General features: G+C 42.7%; 3 protein-coding genes across 3 annotated transcripts in view; 1 reads left to right on the forward strand and 2 right to left on the reverse strand.

The window, feature by feature from the left end:
- Positions 1-23,223, forward strand: part of LOC122541201 (uncharacterized) — a 104,637-nt gene that overhangs the window by 55,453 nt on the left and 25,961 nt on the right. The window lies entirely within an intron of this gene.
- On the reverse strand, positions 273-15,122 carry LOC122541648 (uncharacterized). The gene is made up of 3 exons (XM_087978776.1): positions 14,929-15,122; positions 13,234-13,996; positions 273-3,165 (listed from the first exon to the last, which is right to left on the reverse strand). The coding sequence occupies exon 3, from the start codon at positions 2,794-2,796 to the stop codon at positions 1,990-1,992; it is 807 nt and encodes a 268-aa protein (XP_087834902.1). The 5' UTR covers positions 2,797-3,165; positions 13,234-13,996; positions 14,929-15,122; the 3' UTR covers positions 273-1,989.
- On the reverse strand, positions 17,660-22,825 carry LOC148141011 (uncharacterized). The gene has a single exon (XM_087978737.1). It carries the CDS (start codon positions 22,369-22,371, stop codon positions 21,100-21,102), a length of 1,272 nt encoding a protein of 423 aa, XP_087834863.1. The 5' UTR covers positions 22,372-22,825; the 3' UTR covers positions 17,660-21,099.

A 23,223-nucleotide genomic window follows, 5' to 3' on the forward strand; every position in this document is an offset into this window, starting at 1 on the left:
TTCAAAGCAATGAAAGGCATTCCTGATGAAGAGTTTATGCTCGAAATGTCAATTCCCCTGCTCCTCGATGCTGCCTGACCGGCTGTGCTTTTCCAGCACCATACTCTTTGGCAATAGGAATACTGGCCCCAGCATGGTACAGGTGGAGACCACCCTATCAGTACCGATCCCACTTTCTCCAGTAGTGCTGCCGGTGCCACACAAAGCAGAATCCACTTTTCCTAAATCGGTCTTTGAGTATTCATCTCTCTATTATGATGTGCCATCTGCCAATATACACGTGGCTCAGATATTAAAGTACAGATTATGACCTTTTGTGTTCTGCTTCTTTATTAGGCAGTGAGCCTCTCATACTGACAATGTCAGCGGTAACTACGTGAGCAATGATAATGGGATCCTTACCTGGGAAAGTAACTGTTTTAAAAATCTTGGTTTGTTGAATCTAATGCACTTGTTGCATTTTATAAAAGCAAATAACCTGAAACTCATTGTAAGTGCTGTTTACACAGCTATTGGTTCAAGCAGCAGGGAAAGCTATGAGTTAAGCTATGTACGAACAGAGCTTTGGCCAGCAACCAATAGCTGATTGGTCTGTGGACTAATGATTAGTTACCAATGACAAAAGCCTCCAGCCTATCAACAACAATATGATTGGCTGTAAGATAGGTGAACAGCTTTTGGGAGAGAATGTTTAGGCAGAAGCAATTGGACATCTGGAAGGAAAGTTGTTTCTGCTCAAGCCTGAACTTCACCAGTTGCTGTAAGCTGTGACTTGTAATTAATACATCAGAGACCTTTATAAGTGTGAACCAGTCACCCAGTGCCTCCTGTAAACAAGTGAAAGTACCTGGAGAAGGAAGATCAAGAAGCAGTGTTCTGATCAGTGAAAGGATTATCTGAGCAAAAGCTGTGGCCAAGGATCACTGAATTGCCTGCCCAAAACACCCATATTTTGTGCGTCCATTTGTATGAGTGTGTAGAGGGGAATTATACGTATGGGTTGCAGTTTTATATTGATGGTTCATAATTGTTTATCTCTAGTGAAAGGATTTATTTCTAATAATCGTAATTTTTGTTAAGTACAGAAACCTGGTCTGTGCTTTCTGTGAAACCTGGGTCTAAAAGATAGGTAGATTTGAGAATCCTGCATACTTACAAAAATCTTGAGATTTTATGATGATCTGAGAATAGTGACACTTCATTTCCACGAGACCGGTAAGACATACTACATAGCATTGACTGATGTGGTCCTTAAATTCATTGCTGATGTTTAGTCAGTATAGTCAGTACAGCACTTTTCTTACTTTTATCAGATTAGACTCATTGACTTGATAACACTTCAATATCTTGTTTCTCATCTCTTTTGGGATTATTGAGATATCGAGCATGGGGAAACATAAAGCATAAGGGAGCTGGACTTACATTGATAAATGCTGAGGGCTCCAGGAATTGGGTTAGTCTGAACATTGTAATCTAGACAACAAACTACAACTAGTGCTAATAAGCAAAGCAAGACCTTTATCAATAGGTGTCAAAAGCAACTTTTACCATTAAAGTGGTAGACAGTAGCTGTGTGATATTTCAGCGTAAACACGTACATGTAAAAGAACACATTGCTTATTGCGGTTTCTGAACATAAAGTAAGTGCTGTTTGTTGAATAATTGGAATCCGCTTGGCCACTCATAAGAGAGTCCTCCCTCTGTGTAAACACTGTTGTACTGTACTGAGATCCTAGCTGGGTTTGATTTTCCACTACAACAGGAATAATAATCCCCCTCCTATTGTATATCTTTGTCTCTGTCCAGTTCTCTCTTAGGGCAACAGATTGTCTCTGGCCATCCGTTCATCACAACCACTTGTTGCATTTGAAGAGTTGCATGTCATTGTATAATTTGATTTGATCCTCTGATCCAGACGCCTTCTGTCCAATTCAATGTCTTTGTTTCATTCTTGACCAGCATAAACTTCCTTCAGAGAGAGGGCAGCTCTCAACAGCATATCGGTGACATACATCTGCTTCCCTTGCTTGTATTTCTTGTGTGAAGACGTTGATGTTTATGGAGGTTTGATGATTCCGAAAATGATTTGTCACATACCTCACATGTGAATGGTTTCTCCCCAGTGTGAATACGATGGTGTGCACAGAGTTTTGATGATGTTGAGAATGACTTGTCACACATCTTACATACGAATGGTTTTTCTCCTGTGTGAATCCTCTGATGGAGCAGAAGTCTTGATGAATCAGGGAATAATTTGTCACACATATTGCACTTGAACAGTTTCTCCCCAGTGTGGATGCGTCGGTGTACACGGAGATTCCCTGACCTTGAAAATAATTTGTTACACACCTCACACTTGAATGGTTTCTCTCCTGTGTGAGTGCGTTTGTGTTCACAGAGACCTGTTGACCGCGAGAATGATTTACCACAAATCTTGCACACAAACGGCTTTTCCCCTGTGTGAGTTCGTTGATGACTGTGGAGAGCAGATGACACTGAGAATGATTTCTCACAAATTTTGCATTTGAATGGCCTCTCGCCTGTGTGAATACGTTGGTGTTCAAGAAGGCTTGATGATTGCGAGAATGATTTATCACAAACCTGACATGTGAATGGTTTTTCTCCTGTGTGAAACCTCTGGTGGGTCAAGAGGTGTGAAGATTGAGTGAAAGCTGTCTGACAGACCTGACACCTGAATGGTTTCTCCCCTGTGTGGATCCTCTGGTGTATCAACAGGTGAGTAGACTTCACAAAAGCTTTATCACAAACCTCACACCTGAAGCGTTTTTCTTCCATGAATCTGTCCTTTCCTTAGCAGGTCTACAACAAATCCACTCTATGTGTTCGATATCTTGTAACCTTGTGGAGTCCCTCACACTCACCTCCCACCCTCACTCTCATCAATCACTCACACCCAAATCTTTAAATTGTTGGTTTTAATTGAAGGTTCCACACCACTAACCAGTTTCAGAACTGATGATATGTCAAAACTCCCCTGTCCTGACCGATTTCCAGATGATGGTTTCACTGCCCAACCTGTTCTGTGTTGAGCAACACTGCAAAGGGACTGGATGTCTTCCCTCAGTTGTGCTTTAGGTGATGGTCAGCATCTATCTGCGGAGTCTATCCTCTCTGTATTCTCTGGTGTAGTACAATGCAATCCTTCTGGAAAACAAGAAAAGGAAACATGATTTTCTCCAACTCCCTCTCCTCCTTTGCTGAAGGAGCTGACTGCTCAGTGACAGACTGTTCCACAGTGATTGCCAGTCTGCTATTCCCCTATGTGGGGGAATCAGATACAAGTTCTTTCTATTTCCTCACTTGACTGTCATACATCCTCTTCCCAGCAGGGACACTGGATATTGACCAGGAGCAGGCAATGAGACTACGTCCTTTTCCTCTGCTCAGATCCCCACCTTCTCAGGCAACATGAGGGCAATGAAAATGATAGTTGGGCCAGGTATAAAACTGGCTCTCAATTCAGTATTAGCTTGTGTTATACTGGTGAAGACTAGTTTACGCTTAGAGTATGTATTGAATATGAAAAAATACTCAGGAGATGTTTTAATTCAATGGCGATTAAGAAATTTTTCCCCTTATTTTTGAAAATTATTTGAAGAAAGTAAACTTGTCAGCAAATGCTGAAGAAAATATTGCTTCAGTGTAGCTGATTGAAGCTACACTGGGAAATCAGATACACTGCAAACTCTCAGACCGCACAACCCAAATTCAACTCTCAGCCACAATACTGGACAAATACAGTTCAGGCTTACGGGAAAAGCTAAAGCCTTCAGGTAAAATCTTTAAAAAAGACATTGAAAGACATTACAATAAATGTGTCACCAGGTATGGCAGAAACGGAAATTGGAATGCTGTAACTGGAATACTAAAAAAGTTGTTTACAACCTGGAATAATAGTGTGTATTATTAAGCTTAGTACAATGTAGCTTTTAGGAATTAAAAAAAAGGAAAATTCAAGACTGAATGGCACTAATAATCTTTCAAGTTATGAAAATTCACCTGGCAACAGCTTTCTGATCAGTTGAGCTGCAGTGTTAAAGCTGTCGGCATCAAGGGTAGCAGAGAGTGAAACAATCCAGATTTTGCAGATAGACTGCATCCTTCTCCCTCTCCTTGTGCAGAAAAAGATAGAAAACCCCAGAAATTTTAAAAGATAGAAATCATACAGGAGAAGACCTCAGTTCACCTGATCAACTGTCAAATTAAAGATGATCATTAGTGTATACACACACAACATTCTTTGAAGAGGTGACAAGTAGGTTAGACCAGGGAAACCCAGTGGATGTGGTCTATCTAGACTTCCAAAAGGTGCCACACGGGAGGCTGCTGAGCAAGGTGTGGGCCTATGGTGTTCAAGGTGAGCTATTTTTATGGATTGAGGATTGGCTGTCTGACACAAGGCAGAGAGTTGGGATAAAATGTTCTTTTTCGGAATGGCAGCCGGTGACAAGCGGTGTCCCGCAGGGTTCAGTGTTGGGGCCGCAGCTGTTCACGTTATATATTAATGATCTGGATAAAGGGACTGGGGGCATTCTAGCGAAGTTTGCCGATGATACGAAGTTAGGTGGACAGGCAGGTAGTACTGAGGAAGTGGGGAGGCTGCAGAAGGATCTAGACAGTTTGGGAGAGTGGTCCAGGAAATGGCTGATGAAATTCAATGTGAGCAAATGCGAGGTCTTGCACTTTGGAAAAAAGAATACAAGCATGGACTACTTTCTAAACGGTGAGAAAATTCATAAAACCAAAGTACAAAGGGATCTGGGAGTGCTAGTCGAGGATTCTCTAAAGGTAAACATGCAGATTGAGTCAGAGATTAAGAAAGCAAATGCAATGTTGTCATTTATGTCAAGAGGGTTGGAACATAAAAGCACCGTTGTGCTACAGAGACTTTATAAAGCTCTGGTTAGGCCCCATTTGGAGTACTGTGTCCAGTTTTGGTCCCCACATCTTAGGAAGGACATACTGGCACTGGAGCGTGTCCAGCAGAGATTCATAAGGATGATCCCTGGAATGGTAGGTCTAACATACGAGGAATGGCTGAGGAACCTGGGATTGTATTCATTGGAGTCTAGAAGATTAAGGGGAGATCTAATAGAAACTTACAAGATAATACATGGCTTGGAAAGGGTGGACGCTAGGAAATTGTTTCCATTAGGCGAGGAGACTAGGACCCGTGGACACAGCCTTAGAATTAGAGGGGTAAATTTAGAACAGAAATGTGGAGACATTTCTTCAGCCAGAGAGTGGTGGGCCTGTGGAATTCATTGCCACGGAGTGCAGTGGAGGCCGGGACGCCATATGTCTTCAAGGCAGAGATTGATAAATTCTTGATGTCACAAAGAATTAAGGGCTACGGGGAGAATGCGGGTAAGTGGAGTTGAAATGCCCATCAGCCATGATTGAATGGCGGAGTGGACTCGATGGGCCGAATGGCCTTACTTCCACCCCTATGTCTTATGGTCTTATCATTGCAAAAATTTAGAAAAGGACTGTAAGTGTAAAACAATTTTTCACCTTGTGGTCTGAGTTAATGATGTTAGGAGTTTTGTTCACCCTGTCACTATCTAGTAATTTTGCGCCCATATTAGATGTGTCAAATTGCCTGAAATTTTGTCTATCTTCACTTTTAAAGAGCATAAATGCATTCAGAGTTATAAAGGAATATAGTTTAACTTGCATATCCTTTCTTTTCATTATTCTTGTTAAAGTTAAGTGTGTTTCAATCAACAGAGTTATTTTTATTGTTAATGAAGAACTTAATGTAGTTTGCTTTAGTTCTGGAAGCAGTCATAAAGTCAAAGAGCTGTACAGCATGGAAACAGACCCTTTGGTCCAACTTGTCCTTGCGGACCAGATATCGTAAATTAATCTATTCCCATTTGCTAGCATTTAGCCCATATCTGTCTTAACCCTTCCTATTCACATACCCATCCAGATGTCTTTTAAATGTATTTGTACCAGCCTCCACCACTTCCTCTGGCAGCTCATTCCACACATGCAGCATCCTTTGTGTGAAAACTTTGCCTGTTAGGGCCCTTTTAGATCTTTTTCCTCTCACCTTAAACCTATGCCCTCTAGTTCTGGACTCCCCTATCTGAGGGAAAAGACTTGCCTATTTACCCTATCCATGCCCTTCATGAATTTATAAACCTCTATAAGGTCATCCTTCAGCCTTCGTGCTCCAAGGAAAATAGCCCCAGCCTATTCAGCTTCTCTCTACAGCTCAAACTCTCCAACCTTGGCAACATCCTTGGAAGTCTTTTCTGGACCCGTTCAAGTTTCACAACATCCTTTATATAGCAGGGAGACCAGAATTGCATGCATTATTTCAAAAGTGGCCCAGCCAATGTCCTGTACAACCACAACATTACTTCTCAACTCCTATACTCCACTTTCAAGGACAGGCACCTGGCAAAATGTTCAGATTACAGAGGAGGAAGTGCTGGATGTCTTGAAATGCGTAAAGGTGGGTACATCCCCAGGACCTGATCAGGTGTACTCAAGAACTCTGTGGGAAGCTAGAGAAGTGATTGCTGGGCCTCTTGCTGAGATATTTGTATCATCGATAATCACAGGTGAGGTGCCGGAAGGCTAACGTGCTGTCACTGTTTAAGAAGGGTAGTAAGGACAAGCCAGGGAACTATAGACCAGTGAGCCTGACGTCGGTGGTAGGCAAGTTGTTGGAAGGAATCCTGAGGTACATATATTTGGAAAGGCAAGGACTGATTAGGGATAGTCAACATGGCTTTGTGCGTGGGAAATCATTTCTCACAAACTTGACTGAGTTTTTTGAAGAAGTAACAAAGAAGATTTATGAGGGCAGAGCAGTAGATGTGATCTATATGGACTTCAGTAAGGTGTTTGACAAGTTTCCCCATGGGAGACTGGTTAGCAAGGTTAGATCTCATGAAATACAGGGAGAACTAGCCATTTGGATACAGAACTGGCTCAAAGGTAGAAGACAGAGGGTGGTGGTGGAGGGTTGTTTTTCAGACTGGAGGCCTGTGACCAGTGGAGTGCCACAAGGATCGGTGCTGGGTCCACTACTTTTTGTCATTTACATAAATGATTTGGATGTGAGCATAAGAGGTACAGTTAGTAAGTTTGCAGATAACACCAAAATTGGAGGTGTAGTGGAAAGCGAAGAGGGTTACCTCAGATTACAACAGAAACTTGACCAGGAATGAGCTGCCAGTGTAAGTGGTGGAGGCTGGTACAATTGTAACATTTAAGAGGCATTTGGATGGATATATGAATAGGAAGGGTTTGGAAGGTTATGGGCCAGGTGCTGGCAGGTAGGACTAGATTGGTTGGGATATCTGGTCGGCATGGACGGGTTGGACCGAAGGGTCTGTTTCCGTGCTGTACATTTCTATGACTCTATGAGATGGGCCAATGGGCTGAGAAGTGGCAGATGGACTTTAATTCAGATAAATGCAAGGTGCTACATTTTGGGAAAGCTAATCTTAGCAGGACTTATACACTTAATGGTAAGGTCTGAGGGAGTGTTGCTGAACAAAGAGACCTTGGAGTGCAGGTTCATAGCTCCTTGAAAGTGGAGTCACAGGTAGGTAGAATAGTGAAGAAGATGTTTGGTATGCTTTCTTTTATTTGTCAGAGTATTGAGGACAGGAGTTGGGAGGTCATGTTGCGGCCGTACAGGACATTGGTTAGACCACTGTTGGAATATTGCATGCAATTCTGGTCTCCTTCCTATTGGAAAGATATTGTGAAACTTGAAAGGATTCAGAAAAGATTTACAAGAATGTTGCCAGGGTTGGAGGATTTGAGCTGCAGGGAGAGGCTGAACAGGCTGGGGCTGTTTTCCCTGGAGCGTCGGAGGCTGAGAGGTGACCTTATAGAGGTTTACAAAATTATGAGGGGCATGGATAGGGTAAATAGGCAAAGTCTTTTCCCTGGGGTCAGGGAGTCCAGAACTAGAAGGCAACTTGCCCACCACTGAGGTCAGGCTCACCTGTCTATAGTTCCCTGCATTTTCCTTACCACCTGTTTTAAATAGTGGCACCACGTTAGCCACCCTCCAGTCTTCCAGCACCTCACCTGTGGCTATTGATAATATAAAAATCTCAGCAAGGGGCCCAGTAATCACTTCCTTTGATTCCCACAGAGTTCTAGGGTACACCTGATCAGGTCCTGGGGATTTATCCATTTTTATGCGTTTTAAGTCGTCCAGTACCACCTCCTCTGTAATATGGACATTTTTCAAGATGTGGCTGTTTATTTCCCCACATCCTATATCTTGCCTCATCCTATATCTTCCATGTCCTTCTCCACAGTAAACATTGATGCAAAATACTTGTTTGGTATCTCCCCCATCTCCTGTAGCTCCAGTTATAAGCTGCCTTGCTGATCTTTGAGGGGTCCTATTCTCTCCTCTGTTACTCTTTCATCCTCAATGTATTTATAAAATTCCTTTGGATTCTCCTTAACCCTATTCACCAATACTATCTCTTGTCCCTTTTTTGCTCTCCTGATTTCCCTCTTAAGTATACTCCCACTGCCTTTTACTCTTCTCAGGATTCACTCAATTCCTTGGTCTCAATTGACAATATGATTTCTTCTTTTTCTTGACCAAAACCACAATTTCTCTAGTCATCCAGCATTCTGTACACGTACTCGCCTTGCCCTTCACCCTAACAGGAACATACCATCTCTGGAGTCTCATTATCTCATTTTTGAAGGCTTTACATTTTTCAGCCATCTCTGCTCATTCCTGAAGAAGGGCATGTGCCCGAAACGTCGAATCTTCTGTTCCCTAGATGCTGCCTGACCTGCTGTGCTGTTCCAGCAATAAAGTTTCAGCTTTGATCTCCAGCGTCTGCAGACCTCACTTTCTCCTCGAATTTTTCAGCCATCCCTTTATATCTGCCCCCAATCAACTTTTGAAAGTTCTTCCCTCATAGCATCAAAATCAGCCTTTCTCCAATTTAGAATTTTAACTTTTAGATTCATTCTGTCCTTTTCCATCACTATTTTAAAACTAATAGAATTATGATCACTGGCCCCAAATTGCTTCCCCACTGACACCTCAGTCACCTGCCCTGCCTTATTTCCCAAGAGTAGGTCAGGTTTTGCACCTACTCTAGTAGGCACATCCACATACTGAATTGGAAACTTTTCTTGTACACACTTAATAAATTTCTCTCCATCCAAGCCCTTAGCACTATGGCAGTCCCAGTCCATGTTTGGAAAGTTAAAATCCCCTACCACGACCACCCGATTATTCTTACATATAACTGAAATCTCCTTACAAGTTTGCTTCTCAATTTCCCTCTCACTATTGGGGGGTTCTGTGGTACAATCCCAATAAAGTGATCATCCCTTTCTTATTTCTCAGTTCTATCCAAATAACTTTCGTGGACATATTCCAGGAATATCCTCCATAAGTACAGCCATAATGTAATCCCCAATCAAAAATTCCATTCTCCCTCCTCTCTTGCCTCCCCTTTCTATCCTTCCTATAGTATCTATATCCTGTAACATTAAGCTGCCAGTCCTGTCCACCCCTGAGCCATATCTCCTTAATCACTGATTTCCCAGTTCCATGTCATCAACCATGCTCCGAGTACATCTGCCTTACCTATTAGGCCTCTTGCATTGAAGTAAATGCAGTTTAATGCATCAGTCCTAACTCATTCTCTGTTCCTGCCTGCCCCTACTGTTTGACTGACTCACTTTCCTAACTGCACAAGTCTCAGACTGATCTCTTTTTCTCATTCTCCTTGGATCCCACCCACCCATTGTTTAAATCCTCCCAAGCAGCTCTAGCAAATCTCCCCGCCAGCATATCAGTCCCCTTCCATTCAGGTGCAATCCATCCTTCTTACACAGGTCAGTTCTACCCCAGAAAAGATTCTGATGATCTAAAAATGTGCATCCTTCTCCCCTGCACCAACTCCTCAGCTACGCATTCATCTGCTGTATCCTCCTGTTCCTGCCCTCATTAGCTCGTGGCACCGAGAGTAATCCAGATATTACTACCCTCTAGGACCTACTTTTTAAATTCCATCCCAACTTCCTATATTCTCGCATCAGAATTTCATCCTTCTCTCTTCCAATGAAATTAGTTCCAATGTGTACAACCTCCTGCTAGTCCCTTTCCCCTTTGAGAATATCCTACACTTGCTCCAAGATATCCTGATCCATTGTCAACCATTGTCATTCTGTACTTCTGACTGGGCAGTCTCCTATCACAATCGATCACTTGGAATCTGACATACTTCTACTTACAGGAGAGCCAGTCTCAGTACTAGGAACCTGGCTGTCAGTGCTACATTTCCTTAAGCGTGCATTGTCCCTTACATTTTCCAAAACAACATATTTGTTTGAGATGGGGACAGCCACAAGTGTCTCCCGTGCTACCTGCCTATCCCTCCTACCATTCCTGGAGGTAGTCCATCTATCTTAATGTACATGCATTTGTTTCTCTCTTCTTGCAACTGTCATCCCCCAGCCCCTGTAAATTCTTCACTGCCTCTAACTGACACTCCAATCGATCCATGTGATCCAATAGAATTTGCAACCAAACACATTTCCTGCAGATATAATCATCAGTAACATAGAAATTCTCGCTAATCTCCAACATCTGGCAGGAGAACATGTCACTCTACTAAAGGCCATCTTTGCACCTTAACAATCTAAAGACCCAGAAAATAACCCAGTGTTACTACTCTAAAAACACTACTCGATGTTAACTTAATAGCTATGTTTTATATTTTTAAACTTTAATCAAGAAACAGATCTCAATAAAAACACAATCAAAAAAGAACCCACTCTCCTCACTTGTTGATTTACAAAATAAACTGAAAGTTTATACTTTAAAACTAGCCATTTAGCTGCTCCCCTACTGTGAGTTCCCCCACACAGGTTTATAGAGTCATAGAGATATACAGCATGGAAACAGACCCTTCGGTCCAACCCGTCCATGCCGACCAGATATCCCAACCCAATCTAGTCCCACCTGCCAGCACCCAGCCCATATCCCTCCAAACCCTTCCTATTCATATACCCATCCAAATGCCTCTTAAATGTTGCAATTGTACCAGCCTCCACCACATCCTCTGGCAGCTCATTCCATACACGTACCACCCTCTGCGTGAAAAAGTTGCCCCTTCGGTCTCTTTTATATCTTTCCCCTCTCACCCTAAACCTATGCCCTCTAGTTCTGGACTCCCTGACCCCAGGGAAAATACTTTGCCAATTTATCCTATCCATGCCCCTCATAATTTTTTAAAACTCTATAAGGTCGCCCCTCAGCCTCCGACGCTCCAGGGAAAACAGCCCCAGCCTGTTCAGCCTCTCCCTGTAGCTCAGATCCTCCAACCCTGGCAACATCCTTGTAAATCTTTTCTGAACCCTTTCAAGTTTCACAACATCTTTCCGATAGGAAGGAGACCAGAATGGCACACAATATTCCAACAGTGGCCTAACCAATGTCCTGTACATGCCACAACATGACCTCCCAATTCCTGTCCTCAATACTCTGACCAATAAAGGAAAGCATACCAAACGCCTTCTTCACTATCCTATCTACCTGCGACTCCACTTTCAAGGAGCTATGAAACTGCACTCCAAGGTCTCTTTGTTCAGCAACACTCCCTAGGACCTGACCATTAAGTGTATAAGTCCTGCTAAGATTTGCTTTCCCAAAATGCAGCACCTCACATTTATCTGAATTAAACTCCATCTGCCACTTCTCAGCCCATTGGCCCATCTGGTCCAGATCCTGTTGTAATCTGAGGTAACCCTCTTCGCTGTCCACTACACCTCCAATTTTGGTGTCACCTTCAAACTTACTAACTGTACCTCTTATGCTTGCATCCAAAAAGTAGAGGGCCCAGCACTGATCCTTGTTCAACTGCACTCTCTCCCTACTCCTTGCCTCACTGTCACGTGGCACCGGCAACAACCCAGAGATGACAACTCTGTCCGTCCTAGCTTTTAGCTTCCAGCCTAACTCCCTGAGCTCCTGAATGACCTCCCCACCCCTCTTCCTACCTATGTCGTTGGTGCCAATGTGCACCACGACTTCTGGCTGCACATCCTCCCCCTTAAGGATTCTGAAGACACGGTCCGAGACGTCTCGGACCCTGGCACCCGGGAGGCAACAAACTATCCGAGAGCCTCGCCCATGTCCACAGAACCGCCTGTCTGTCCCTCTAACTATAGAGTCTCCTATAACTAGCACTCTCCTCCTCTCCCCCTTTCCCTTCTGAGCCTCAGAGCCGGACCTCGTGCCAGAGACGCGGTCACTGCAGCTTCCCCCTGCTAGGCCGTCCCCCCAACATTATCCAAAGCGGTATACTTATTGTTGAGGGGAACGACCACATGGGATCCCTCCACTGCCTGCTTTCTCCCCTTCCCACCTCTAACTGTTACCCAGCTACCTCTGTTCTCTGGCGTAACTGTGTCCCTGTAGCTTCTATCTATCAGCCCCTCGAATTATCCTCAGTTCATCCAACTCCAGCTCCAGTTCCCTAACGCGGTCTGTGAGGAGCTTGAGCTGGCCGTACTTCCTGCAGATGAAGTCGGCAGGAGCTCGGTGGTCACCCCTACCTCAAACATCCTGCAGGAGGAACAACTGCCTGCGCTGCCACAACTCTACACTTAGTCTCCAAAACAAGAACACGAAGTAGCTTACCTGTTCAGCCGACTGAGTCCTTTATTTTTTAGGTTAGAGGAGGAGGGAGGGTGGGAGACACTACACATGTAGTGTCTCGGGTTCCTTCTCCACTCAAATAACAATCACTTACCTTCCCAACCAGCTCTGCGCTCCGACTTCACTTCCACCCTGCTCCCGCCGCTCTCTGCTGCAAATGGCTAGTTCTCCCTGTATTCCATGAGATCTAACCTTGCTAATCAGTCTCCCTTGGGGAACCTTGTCGAACACCTTACTGAAGTCCATATAGATCACATCTACTGCTCTGCCCTCATCAATCTTCTTTGTTACTTCGTCAAAAAACTCAATCAAGTTTGTGAGACATGATTTCCCACGCACAAAGCCATGTTGACTATCCCGAATCAGTCCTTGTCTTTCTAAATACTTGTACATCCTGTCCCTCAGGATTCCCTCCAACAACTTGCCCACCACCAAGGTCAGGCTCACTGGTCTATAGTTCCCTGGCTTGTTCTTACCACCCTTCTTAAACAGTGGCACTACTTTTGCCAACCTCCAGTTTTCCGGCACTTTACCTGTGAGTATCGATGATACAAATATCTCAGCAAGAGGCCCAGCAATCACTTCTCTAGCTTCCGACAGAGTTCTCAGGTACACTTGATCAGGTCCTGGGGATTTATCCACCTTTAATCGTTTCAAGACATCCAGCACTTCCTCCTCTGTAATCTGGACATTTTGCAAGATGTCACCAGCTGTGAATTTCACTGTTTGTTTATTTTTCTTGACAAACTTCATGTCCAGAGATACTTGAATACAAACAGCTGAAGCAGTGAGCTGTACAAGTTCACTGCTGGGTGAAACAGCTATGCAGGTTCACTGCTGGGAAAGACAGCTGTGCAGGTTTACTTCTCCATTTGTTTCACTTCCCACATGGTATCTGCTTCCTCTTCCTTCCTCCTCCTTTTAATCTTTTTTCCTCCCAAAGTTCCAAAACAATGCTACAGCATATAAAATAGTAATTACTGTTCCTCGAATTCAATAAAATCAGCTCCAACACAGAAAATACCTCACAAAAGGAGGGGTTCTTACATCGATATTTTTCCCCATCCTCCAACTTGGACTACCCTGAATGCTATTCAGTCTAGAAAATTGGGTTTTAATGGTCTCATTGGGATTTGTGTACATTTATACATATTTTGACTACTTTTGGAACTGAAGGAAACAATTATTGTTGCACATTTGCTCATTCTGTCGTAACACAACCTTCCCCTTAAGATGTCTCTGCACTTCACCTTAACGGCTCCATGTTGTGAAGGCAAATTTAATACAGTTTGGAATCTGTGGAACAAAATCATAAGAGAAACATGAAAATCTTGTTCTTAACCTGAAATATTATCCTCAGTAAAGGGAACCTCCTACAACTGCCTGATGTGGTCCACATGTGACTCCAGTCCCACACAACATGGCTGACTCTGAACTGCCCTTTAAAGTGGCCAAGTAAACGATCGTAAATGATCACTACAAAGTTTAATAATGAGGAAAATCATCATGATTGAGACAATCCTGACATAGTGTCAGAATAAGATATATTGTTTTTGGAGGGACTGCTGTATGGATTTGCTGGAATGCTCCCTTGTCAGCAAGACAAAATTACGAGAAAAGATTAACAGAAATTATATTTCTCAACACTTCAGAAGCTGATATAATTAAAGTTTTTAAGGTATAATGGGGAAGAAAGAGATAAACTACTTTCATTGGTTGGGGAACAGTGGCATCATTGCAAACTTGCAGCAAAAACCTTCAGGAGTGAAATCAGGAAATTGTATGAGACACAAAGGGTAGAAGGAAATTGAAATTCACATCCACAAACCATCTTCAATGGAACATCAATTAACGACTTTCAATCTGAGACTGACAGCTTTCTGTTCACTAAAGTTTTGATGGGACATGGAGGAAAGCCAGGAATATGGAGTTTGATCACAAAGGTACCATGATCTAAATGAATGATGGGACATACTGGAGACACCAAATGTCTGATACTTATTCATCTGTACAGCCCACTAAACGAGGCAGCACACCCTCATTTTTACCCTTCCAAGGTGGTAGCTCTCTCCTGCGTATGATCTCTCCAAAAGTGTACATTTCCTCAGAAGAACTGTGTAAATGACAGTTCACAGGATAAAAAGCAGCTCGCAACACACAGAACACAACAACAGGAATTCAGTAAGAATCCTCAGACCCTCTGCACCTTCCAGATAATCACATCTCACCTTCTCACGTTCGGAAATGAGGCAACAGCAAAACTCAGCCTGGAAATCAGACCGAAATGCTTCCAATAAACACACTCAATATCCAACACACAGCTCCAGTCACACAGTTCAGCACAAAGCACCGAATAAACAGCTCTCTCAGCTCGATCTTCTCACACAGCATAAGGGACATTTCCACCCCTGACTTCCCACTGAATAGTCAGACTGCCTGAAGATTGGTGTGGATATTATCGGATACAATTTGTATAAAAGCTGCTCCTTCACTCACCATTTCTTCACTTGGTTTTCAGTCCCTATAGGAAGTGAACCAGCTCTGGAAGAGGAAGAGGAGACAATGTGCAGAGTGGGTGGGCTCTCTGATTGACGTCTCTCACAGTCAATCCAAATATTTCTGGAGCAACTTGAGTTTCCTGAAACTTGGGAAAGTGACCAGGGAAATGGAGGTGACTTTGAGCAGCAGATCAGGTGGGGATTTACATTGTCATTGTCCCATCTGAATAAAACCTCACTTATTGCAGCTGCTGTCTCAGTTCCCCGGTACATGTTTGGCAGAGATTTCTAGTGTGGGAATAACATTCTTCATCCTCAGAGAGTTTCATACTGGCAGCATCAGTGGGGGATGTGCTTGACAACAGATCGGAAGAGCAAGATCCACAGCATCTGGGACAGAGATGATGGTGTGAGGATGGGATCTGCAAACGCATGGTGGAGAGGGGCACGGGAGGGAATGTGAGAGGACAGTGACTGGGTGGTTGGAGAGATTCACTGAGATAATTGAATGTTTGGAGGCAAAGATGTCTTATTGTCTGCGTAGATGCCCCATGACCTAATATCTGTCCTGCCCTGTCGAATGGCCACCTTATGTGGAGCTTCAGCTGCTCAGTTCCAGTTTCTGAGGCTTCACATTTACCTTGTCTGACTCTTGTCCTCGGACAAGCCATTCCGTTCACCTCTGGTCCATTCACCATCCTCAGGATTTCCTGATCCATTTACCTCTACTGAGATGTCCCATTCCATTAATCTTTTCTTGTTCCTAACCTGGGCTGTCCCAGACTGGACTTTCTTTTTCAGCGTGCAGTATACTAGAACGATTGTGGCCATTCTCTTTTTCTTGGGTATACTGTGATCCATCCCCACATGTAGCCAGTAGTTGAAACAATTCTTCAACATCCTGCCTCTCTCTGTGGGCTGCCTCAGAGACCTTGTCCCTAATCAGCTGACCATCAGCTCCCTCTCCTTCCCCAAATATGGGTGTGATGTCTGAATTCCTGACAATTAAAGCATTGTGGGATAACACAGTGTGAGTAGTTCTGGAGCACAAGTCTGGACGGATTCCTGAGCAATCTAATCAAGTAACTGTACCAAGTATAAATATTTCAATAAAGAGTCATAATTTTGCACCAGAACTACATAAGTCTCATCAACATTAATCTTTTCCCCACCCTAACAAGTAGACACCTGATGTACATGTGAAACTAGAACATGTGTTTGAGGGTGTGTTATTGTGTGTTACTCAGATGCAGTGGAGGTATTGGCTAAACTAGAACCCAAGGACCAACATGTTCTCAAGTGGACTTAAAAGATCCTTTGTAATTTTTGCAAGGGCAATGGAGTTGTCCCAGACAACACAACAGAACACCAATTATCTGGTCATTGTCCATGTGATCTTTGTGGGAGCTGGTTGTGTGTAGTTGTGTTTGCTACATTACAACAACTGCAACCCCCATTGCCTTTGGAGAGATGTGAGATATCTCAGTTATGAGAGGTCCAGTCAAAATGGCAATTAATTTGGAGTGAATTGGATTGTGATCAAGAAAAGAGAGTTCTTGGTTTTATGTAGCATTGCTCCTAAGATGGTCAAAGCAACAAAAAAATTTGTCCCCATTTGTATATTGGCTTCATTTTTAATCAATTTTGAAGACTTGAGTTTGAAGATTGTGGAAAGCTGGTGTAAGATCTCTGGGTCAAAATCTACACTCAAATTCCAATATCACTTGGTTCATTTGACACTTTAACTATTAAGCAACAGGAAACAGTCTGGTGCAAGAACTCAGTGACCTTTACTTAGATTATAAACAATACCTATTAAGGCAGGGCATTGATTTTAGAGGCACACTGTAACTCTTATTTCCCAGTTCAGTTTAGGGAACAGGTTGTTATTCGGTCCTTGGTCTCTGTACACAACACATTGAGGGTCTTCTGTTCCACATGGATAGCAGAATAACTTCATTTTCAAACTTGACGTGTACTTTCATCACCAAAACTCTTAACTCTTTCTAAGTCACATCCTTCAACAAGATCAATTATATCATTATTCGGAATGACCTCGGCTAGGTAGGGTTTATTGCTAATTGGTTTATGAGATGCATGATCAATCTCTAATTGGCTGTTAAGGATGATGGACATTCACTAATGTCACCTCTTCACTCTGGTCTGTTTATTGTTACTTTATGACTATTTGTTTAGAGGATTGATTGAAATGTTCTATGTGTTTCGGTTTAATAAAAGGCAACCATTTGTAGTCAGGATTCAATGTCCAAGCTCATGTCTCAATTCTCACCTAGTTGTCGGAGCTTCCACTAAGTCGGTCACTTATGACTAACCGTTCAGTTTCTCTTACAGCCATCTGTTCATTCAAGTTGGTTTCTGCTGTGTTTGAATGCTTGGAAAGAGTTTATAGTAGTCTTTAAAAAAAACGCAAAAGGCACAATGTAAAAAGTTGTTTGTCACTTCAAAACTATTTAAAAACTAAAGCTAATACAGCATACCACAAAGCGCCAGCCTCAACAAACTGAAACAGCGATGTAAAAGAATGAAGTGGTCACATTATTAGTCTAATACATTGCCTTGTGTGATGAAAATCTAAAGTCCATACAATTAGAAACTTTATAAAGTTTACTTTAATATAAAACTTACATTTAAGCAAAACATTAGACATCGAGACATCCAGAATTGTCCCAACTTCCTGTAGCACCTTATCAATTGCCATCAGGAAATCCAAGTATAGTACTTCAACAGACTTCCCCTTGTCCAAAGTACATTACTCCTCCAGAAAACATCAATAAGTTGGTTAAACATGATTTCTCTTCCACAAAACCATGCTGACTCTTTACAATTATCCAAGTGTTCGGCGACAGCCTCCTTAATGATTAAATATAGGAGCTTCCCCAACAGCTATCAAGCATTGTCCAATTAAAGTGTTGTTCAGAGATCCCTCTGTGGTAGTCAAAAGGATTGCTAAAGCAATTTTTTGAACTGACACCCTAGATCACCAGAAGAATAGGGTGTGTCACATCAATATGTTGAAGTTACTATCTGGTTAGTTAATACTGAACTGTTAGAGAGGATAGACATCATGCCCTCATATTCATAGGCAGACCAACAAAGTGACCTGAAATAAAGAACTGCAAATGCTGAAGATGTGAAACAAAAACAGGAATTGCTGGTGAAACTCTGCAGGTCTGACAGCATCTATGGGGAGAAATCTGAACTAACATTTCAAATTTGGTGACTCATCAGAATAAAATAACATTCTTATCATTTAGGTTGAGTAAAGCAAGGCCCACATGAAAGGAGAAATCCAATCCATGTTGGAAAACCACTGAAGTGAACCTAGCTGGAATTCCCCAGTCATGTTAGTGCTTAAGATTGATGGCTCAATCTAGATTTTGCATACTACAGAATGGTTAATGCAGTAACAAAGCCAGACGCCTACTCAATTCCTTGGTCAGAAAGCTGTATCATTAGGGACTACAGTACTAGATTTCTTACTAAAATAGATTTGTTAAAGGGATACCATAACTAAAAGAGATTTCAAACTTTGTCACATTGGACAGTCTTTTCCAGTGCTGAGTGATGTGATTCGGGTTAAAGGATAACCGAGCCACTCTCCAGAGACTCATGCACCAAGTGATAGCCAGTGTTCCTCACTGTGTATGTACTGGTATGTGAGGAATAATGGAAGAACCACTTGGAACAATCAAAAGTTCTTTTAGAAAATTATAATCAACTGGTTTGATGCCAAAGTCTGCAAATGTGCAGGTAAAGCATTTAGAACCTACAATAGGGCAAGGACAACTGCTGCCGAGAACAACAGAAGTACAGACTTTGGTTGAGTTCCCTGGCCCTAAAACTAAAGCTGAAATTAGGAAGATTTTCAGGGATAGGTGGTTTCAATCTTAAGTTTATGCTCCACTGACAGATTTACGAAAGAAAATTAGAGTAACGAGGTCAGGAGATTGTCAAAACTGAAAGAATTGCAGATGCTCTAAATCAGAAACAACAAGTTCTGAGGAAGGGTCACTCAACCTGAAACTTTAACTCTGATTTCTCTCCACAGATGCTGCCAGACCTGCTGAACTTTTCCAGAAATTTCTGTTTTTGTTTAGATGATTATCAAACAGCTTTCAAGGAGTTGAAAGTCATTTTAATAAATGGACCATTGTTGCGGCCCGTAATTTCATTAAACCCTTGAAGGTAGTAATTGATGCTGTGACTTGGGACTAGATGCAGTCCTGTTACAAGAAGATGAGCCAGACGTAGAGAAGTCAATGGATACTTTTCTGAAAAGTTCATTGACACTAAAATAGATCATCCACAGGGACAAAGAAACCTTAAGATTATATTTTGAAGATACGTCCACATTTGCTACAGGGAATCACCAATATATATAATTCACAACCCTTTTGCTTTTGTGGAAACATTTAAAAACTGAAATGCCAAACTGTTTTGGTGCAGTTTGGTATTACAAACGTACCAATGCTGTGTTTCTTAGGCAAGGTGCATCTGCCAAGATCCAGAGATAATGACCTGTCTATGGATGCCAGAACACCAGGTTGATAGCTAGCTGCACATTCCACACCTTGTTTCTTTTTCCTTCAAGAAATAACCTGTATTCACCAAGAGTGCTTTTCTCCAATATAAATTTCTACAAAAGAATCATTATTTTCTTCTTTACCTGATATATATGTGTATGTGTGTGTGTGTGGTGATGGTGGGGTAATATTTATATTTTCAGATTGCAAACTGTGTGTTAACCACTACTACATCTTCAATGAATAAGTTCTTTCATAATAAGTCAATAACGTTGTTCCGATTAAAGCAAATAGGTTGGTGTATCTTTTTATTCTAAGTCTAATATTGACTCAGCATAAGATTGGCCATATTGGGAACAGGGTAAAACAGTTACCTTTATGTTGTGCCTGTGGAGTAGCGGGACTAAAAAGAGAGGTAGGTGCACTCTGGTCATAACAGTAACATACTCTGCAAATGCTTTGGAGAACTCAGTAATGGTTTTCGAAAGATGCTTTGAATTGGCATGTGGTCAGATTCCACCAACACTTTCCCTCTTCCAAACAACTATTGGTTAAAAAGCTCACAAGCAAAATCAGTAGGCAGGCTCTCTTTCTCAATCTGTGTAGTGTTGTTCAATTTGTGCTTGCGCTCTGGATACAAACACAGCGGGTTGTCCTCACTGCCTGGGGGTTACTCCAAGTCCTGTTTCACTGACATCACACTGCAGGGTCACTCCATTGTTACATCATAATCCCTCAGCACTGGTGATGTCATCACTAGTTGTTTGATGGGAGTGAAAGCTGCTTCTTGTTCTGTGTCCCAGTCCCACTGAACATCCTGCACAGTGAGCTCATTACAAACATTATAGCTGAACTGACCCTCTGCTTGTGTCTTCTTTTGCTGATGTTTGGTGATCTGGTCAAAAGGTGAGATTGACCTACTTGAAACGATTGGCCTGATGGTGGGAGAGGTTAGAGACAGACCCTGCTGAGACAGACAGTGCTTTGGAATGTCAGCTCTTCTGTCTGAGCACTGGATGGTAAATAACACAGACAGTCCTCAGTGCAGGTGACCCAGCTACAAAGCCGGTTGCAGATGTTAGTCTGTAGTGAGAAGAAAAGGATATGAAACAATCCTGGCACAGGCACGGTTGCTCTGGTATGTTTGCTGATGTTCCAAGAGATCCAACAACTGTGTGAACTGACTCTGATAGGGTGTCTCCCTAGTGAAAGCATTGATGGACGAGGAGATATGCTGACTAAACAAAAATAGTCACAAACATCACACCTGAAAAATTTCTCTCCTGTGTCAATCCGATAGTGTTCCAGATGAAATCAGTGAAATCAGCACAAAATGTTAAACCTCACAGTTGAAAGGTTACTCCCCTGTGTGGATCCTCTGATGGAGCAGGAGGTTCCATGACTTTGAGAACGATTTGTCACATATCTCACATGTGAATGGTTTCTCTCCTGTGTGGATGCTTTTGTGTCTGCGGAGATTCGATGAATTTGCGAATAATTTATGACACACTTCACATGGAAATAGTTTCTTCCCTTTGTGGGTCCTCTGATGAAGCAGAAGTCTCAATGACTTTGAGAATGATTTATCACAAACCTCACAAGCAAACGGTTTATCCACTGAGTGAATACGTTGGTGTCTGCGGAGGGTTGATGAATGCGAGAATGATTTAATGCACACATCACACGTGTATGGTTTCTCCCCTGTGTGAATGCGTTGGTGACTGTGGAGGTCTCCTAACTGTGAAAATAATTTGCCACACATCTCACACCTGAAAGGCTTTTCTCCCGTGTGAATCATCTGATGGCGCAGGAGTCTCGATGAATTGGAGAATGATTTCTCACACATCTCACATTTAAACAGTTTCTCCCCTGTGTGAATGAGATGATGTGTGCAGAGGTCTCCTGACTGAGAGAATGATTTGTCACACATCTCACACTTGAATGGTTTCTCCCCTGTGTGGATACGTTGGTGCACATGAAGGTTTGATGATGATGAGAATGATTTGTCACACACTTTACAGGTGAATGGTTTCTCCCCTGTGTGAATACGTTGATGGACACGAAGGTGCGATGATGATGAGAATGATTTGTCACATACTTCGCAGGTGAATGGTTTCTCCCCGGTGTGAATGCGTTGATGGACACGGAGTTCTGATGACCTAAAGAATGATTTATCACACAACTCACAACTGAATGGTTTCTCTCCTGTGTGAATGCGTTGGTGTACACGGAGTTCTGATGATGATGAGAATGATTTGTCACACACCTCGCATGTGAATGGTTTCTCCCCAGTGTGAATGCGTTGGTGTACAACAAGTGTTGAGGACTGTGAGAATGATTTATTGCAAATCTTGCATGTGAATGGTTTCTCTCCTGTGTGAATGCGTTGGTGCATGAGGAGGGTTGAGGACTGTAAGAATGATTTCTCACACACCACACAGGTGAATGGTTTTTTCCCAGTATGAACTCGCCGATGAATCACCAGACCCGATAATCGTGCATAGCCCTTGTTACACTCCTCGCATTTGAATGGCTTCTCCCCAGTGTGACTGCGTCGGTGATTCACAAGCATCGAGGACCTTGCAAAAGCTCGGTCACACATGTCACACTTGAAATGTTTCTCTTCCATGTAGTTAACAGTCTTTTCTATGTTAATAGTCAAACAGATGCACCTTATGTGTAAAGAGATACTACCAGGCTAGGAACTCTCCTCACACTCAAAAAACCACTTCTCACCTGCAAGAACGAGTCAGCGGTTCATGAGGCTCGATGAATGATTGAAGCTCTCATCACACTTGGAGCCACTCACACTTCTTCCCAGCCTCACCCTGATTGATCGCCGAACCTTCAGAAAGGTTGGTTCTGATAGAAGGCTCCACACCACTGACCAGTTTCAGATCTGATGATACGTCAGAGCTCCCCTGACCTGACCGATTTCCAGATGATAGTTTCACTGCCCAACCTTCTCTGTGTTGAGCAATATTGTGAAGGGACTGGATGTCTTCCCACAGTTGTTCCCTGGGTGATGGTCAGCATCTATCTGCAGTGTCTATCCTCCCTGTATTCTCTGGTGCAGTACAGTTCAATCCTTCTGTAAAACATGAAAAAGAAACATGATTTCGTCCAAATCTCTCTTCATTGCAAAAAGGGCTGACTCCTCAAGTCTTTTCCGAATCAAAATTAACAGGATATAGGTAAAACTAATTTGCTTTCAATCCTTAATTACATTTCTCCAGGTGGTCCTGGGCTGGAGGCATTGTTAGGCCCAGAAGGGGAGTTCAGGATCTTGCCCCAGGGTTAGCATTGAATTAACAATTGACAGTCGACAGGATAATACCCAGCTTCCAACACACACACACAGAACTCAACAGGAAATCAGTAAGAACCCTCAGACACTATTCATTTCACCGGCTCACAGATATACAGATTAGGTGGATTGCCCATACTAAATTGCCTGTAGTTTCTAGGGACGTGTAGTTTA

Source organism: Chiloscyllium plagiosum, unplaced genomic scaffold, assembly GCF_037043375.1.
Source record: "Chiloscyllium plagiosum isolate Xiang-an unplaced genomic scaffold, Cpla_swu_hap1 HiC_scaffold_35, whole genome shotgun sequence".
In the NCBI taxonomy this organism is placed as follows: domain Eukaryota; kingdom Metazoa; phylum Chordata; class Chondrichthyes; order Orectolobiformes; family Hemiscylliidae; genus Chiloscyllium; species Chiloscyllium plagiosum.